The following is a 4552-nucleotide window of genomic DNA, read 5'->3' on the forward strand; positions in this document are numbered from 1 at the left end:
AAAACAGCAGCTGCAACAGAGGGGAGCAATGCCCCATTGCAGCTCCACCTCACTGCCCTGGGCAAAAGCCACATTTCCATTCTCTGACCTTCTTTCAGTGCCAGCAACCCTGTGGGTCAGTCTGCAAGGTGGACTGAGTGGCAAGTGCTGCAGGGCATGTAGAGGAAATATGTCTGCCTGAGACAAAAAAAGGGAGGTAAATTGCTGCAGCTGCAACAGAGGGGAGCAATGCCCCATTGCAGCTCCACCTCACTGCCCTGGGCAAAAGCCACATTTCCATTCTCTGACCTTCTTTCAGTGCCAGCAACCCTGTGGGTCAGTCTGCAAGGTGGACTGAGTGGCAAGTGCTGCAGGGCATGTAGAGGAAATATGTCTGCCTGAGACAAAAAAAGGGAGGTAAATTGCTGGTGGGTCTGAAAAAGGAAGATGGGGAGAAGGAGAGAGACCTTGGGGTCCCAAATGCTAGACTCACTCATACAGTGAGAACATTAACTTCTGTCCCCATAGAAAATGAGGACAGAGTACCTTGTGGACGACAACTCACATCTAGGTTAAGTTTAATGCAGAAGGTGGTTATGAAAATGCAAGTTAATCAGGCAGTTCCACTAACCAGATGGTCAACCATTTTTATCATGTCCTAGCATGGCTTAAGGAGAGACCCAAGAACCATTCAGCCAAACAGAGCTGCAAGTCTGAAGTGAAGCTCAGACAGATGTTAGAGCAGGCTGCAGAAACTCAAGTGTCATTTTTAGCTACACCTATAAATTTTTCACAGGTCCAGGCCCCCCTTTCCTGAATTATTCCTAAGAAGAAGACATGTACAAGTCTGGAAAAAAATAAATATATTAATAACACTTTTACTACTTCTCACTACAAATCAGATGTGAAACCCTGCATTCTGATAGGCAGTGGGTTTGGATTTTTGTTGTTGTTTTTGCTCTGTTTTGGGGTTTTCTTAGTGGTTTTTTACACCTTACAGCAATTAGGGCGGTAATAAAGGGTCATGATTCTTCTTCCAGCATTAATTTGCAAAAGGGTAAGTCCAGTGAAGATGAGAAGCTGCGTGTCACTGCTGGTCCAGGTGGGGGTAAATGCATTCAGCAAGTTAGTCGCTGTTAAAGTGAATATTAGAACAACTGAAATAATATAAGCAATTCACTCATCCACTCACTCCTCCAAGTGCAAGCAGTTTATACGGTAAGAACAACTTTAAAAAACAAAAAAGACAAAAATCTACCAACTAGGCTGAGCCGCCATCCTCTCCATGTAATCCCTGGCCATGTTGATGGCCTCGATGTTTTCAGGGTAGAGTATGCAGAACATCGCCAGGGCCCCAAGGTTGTTGCCATAAATCTCATTCCACCGAGCACTGAACTCCTTTGGGTCCCAGGGAGGAAGGTATTCCAGGGGATTTGACAGCATCGTTTGTACTGCTTCAATCAGACGAGCTGCAATGTGCCTGTGCGTGGTGGTGGCCTGGAGACGCAGAGCCTCCATGTCCCCTTTGGAGAAGTAGAGCATGGGGTAGCTGTCATAGTTGGCATTGACAAAAGGAACCATCGCGTCTGGGTCCTCCCTGGCGCAGTAGGCAAAGGCGAAGCAAACTGCGTGTATGAAAAACACACTTGGGGCTCCCCGTGTGTGAGTCCTCATTGTGGCATCAGATCTCCAAGTCTCAATGGCAGCCAAACCATCTTTGAAATATCCTACAGCAGATGGATGTGAAAGTGAAAGTTAGAAAATGAATCTGTGAGACACTGTAATTCAGGATGCTCTCTAGGAAAGACAATTCCATCCAGACTTAAAGAGCCCCATGTACTGTCCCAGACAGCTTTCAAGTAACTTCTTTGTGAGTACTACAGACAAAATACCTACTGAGCAATTTATCCTAAAGAAAAACCTTTACACCTCTGAGAAAGCCCCTCCCTCCCAAATATTTCCCTTTAGTACCTGATATGAGGCAAAGGAACACACTGACAGCTCTTGTACTTGAGATTTCAAACGATTGCAATGGTGCTTAATATGAAGTAGTGATGACTGTACTGGCAAGCAGAGAAGGGCGGGAGGGGAGGAGGAAGGGGGAGAGCCAAGGAGCTTGTGCTGGCAGCAGCCAAGCCTGCGTGCTGCCTTGGCTGATGTTAGCAGCTGGAGAGGGAAGGATGAGGAATGCTGGAGGTTTGCACCAGGGTCATTTTATACTGTGCTTGAGGCCTCCGGTTCTGACACGTCCTCAGTTTTGGTTTGTTTTTGGGTTTTTTTTTAGTTTTTGGTTTGTTTTGTTTTGGTTTGTTTGTTTGCTTGTTTGTTTTTTTCTTTTTTTTTTTTTAAATCAGAAAAAGAGAAAGTGGCAGAGCCTTAGAAAAACAGCTGAAATATCTTGTCTTCAGAGCATTTGGGGGGTTTGAATTGTTATTATTGTTGTCATCATTGTCATCATTACCATTCTCCACTTTGCATGTGGCAATTTACTGCCAGCTACCATGAAGGCAGAACACTGAATGAAAGGGCATATTCTCCTACCTACATGACTTCTCAAAATGTGCTCAAATGGCAAATCTATGCAGAGGTTAAATGCAACTACTTAAACATAGCGAGTTACTTCATAAAAATTAACAATTATCTAGCCTGAAGTCTCAGATAAAACATGGCCACGATCCCCCTGAGGAAAGCCAGCAAATTCCTAGAATTCTTCCGAGGGGAAAGGTTACAGAAAGCAGACTCAGGAGACACAGTTTTATGTAAATAATGAACAGTAGTTTTCAATTATTAAAAGGAGAAATAGACAGAAGGAAAGAAAACCTAAAAAGAAACATGAAGTGGGTTTTTCCATGGAAAACCTGCTTCATAGTATTCAGTCATAAAACTCTTTAGAAGCTGAAGTACAAAGCAACCTTTTATTTCTCCCCACAGCTCCCTACCTATAGATGCCAACATTTTCTAACCAAAACTTAGGCTGTTAAAGCCTTATTTAGAGACCCACATCCTGATTAAACAATGTCATTGACATGTGCATAGACAACGAGACAGCCTTGATAGACTAGGTCCCTCCGTGACTACTGGGTACATAGGCCTTCCAGATGCTTATGTTCAGCTCCTAAAATGAATTTGGGAGCAAGCATCTTTGGCCGTCTTCTCTTGTGCATTCCTGCCTAGAGTAAAAATAATATTGCACCCTGTAACTGCCTACGTTTATAGATTAGTGAGTAGCATAATTGCTTTAACAGAGCGTGATGGAAGACGACATTTTCATATCATTTTAATGCACTTTGCAAGTAAGTTTTGCCCTTTTTTGGATGTAAACCAATCATTACAGGACACATTACACAGATCAAAAGGTGGTTTATTTGCTAATGCTTTTACTATATCTACATAGTTTCTCACCACATACACACATGCAGAGAAGCATGCACTGAAGTTTATCCAAACATACCCAAGTCTACTTGTATTCTCATCTATACATAGGGAGACCATACAACAGCATATTTTGAAAGGAAGGACGTAAAACCCAGTCAAACCAGTACATTATGTCTGCAACACAATGTCATTTTTTAAGCTGTTAAAAAGAACTGTTTTTTCATAATAAAAACCCCCAAAACACCATAGTTTTTTTAAAGCCTTTATGATCCTTTAGAACTGGGGGCAGACAAAAGAGCCTAAAAAAGCCCCAAAAACCTGAAAAAAGAGAAAAAATGTCATTACCTGTTTTCTGTGATGACTATACACTGAAAGAAGTTTCTTGGCTTACACAACCAGAAAAAAATCCCAGCTAGCAGTAAGGACTTCATGCATTCTTTTCCTTGATTTGATTTCTCCAAGTATTTCTGCACAACAATGAAGATTAAACACGCACATAATTTAGAGATGGTTTTAAGAGTTCCCTAAATTAGGGTCTTTCTGACAAGAGCTTAGGGAACATACAGTAAGGTTTCCCAGAACTCCTTTGTCAGTCCGGACACACATTTCCCAGCATTTCACCATCACCAAACACCTCCAGTGTTGTCTGAAACTCTAGTCCATGCTTTAAGAATTCAACAACCCCCTTCATTTTCTCCCTTCATGTATGTGTGCATTTAATAGAGAAGGTAAACCTTTTTTTTACCTTGGATGTAAGCAACTAAGCAACTACCTAACCTAAGCATCTAACCATCCTAAGCAACTACCATACCACACTGTTTCGACCAACAGCAACATAACTGGAAAACTGACCTATAGTATATTTATAGGCAGCATATTCAGAGTCAAGATCTGGAAGAAAGCCAACAGGCAGTGCCAAAAGCAGGTCTACAAAGTCATGCTTATTTATTCTTGGTTAAATCACACTGATGACCTTCCTATGATATGAAGACAGTAACCCGCAGTTCAGTAGGGCCAGCAAACCCTGTCCCGTAACTTTGCAGAGCTCGGGTTGGTGTGACTGGTGAATGGGAGGAGGCAGCTGAAAACCTGTGGAGGCACCAGCCACAAGTACGTGGGGAGAATTGCCCATATGAGGTCCCAGGAGGTACAAGTACTCAGGAGACACATCAGGTAAACTCCTGGCATCTCTGCTGTG

The 4552-nt window shown here is 42.7% G+C and overlaps 1 protein-coding gene across 1 annotated transcript in view; it reads right to left on the minus strand.

Annotated features, from left to right (window-relative positions):
• The window catches only part of DSE (dermatan sulfate epimerase), a 21409-nt gene extending 19756 nt beyond the window's left edge, over positions 1–1653 (minus strand). The window contains exon 1 of the mRNA XM_010018602.1: positions 1238–1653. Within this exon, the coding sequence (XP_010016904.1) occupies positions 1238–1653 (416 nt within the window). The remainder of the gene's footprint in view (positions 1–1237) is intronic.
• Between the last annotated feature and the right edge of the window lie 2899 nt (positions 1654–4552).

Source organism: Nestor notabilis, unplaced genomic scaffold (assembly GCF_000696875.1).
Source record: "Nestor notabilis isolate BGI_N333 unplaced genomic scaffold, ASM69687v1 scaffold12617, whole genome shotgun sequence".
Lineage (NCBI taxonomy): Eukaryota > Metazoa > Chordata > Aves > Psittaciformes > Psittacidae > Nestor > Nestor notabilis.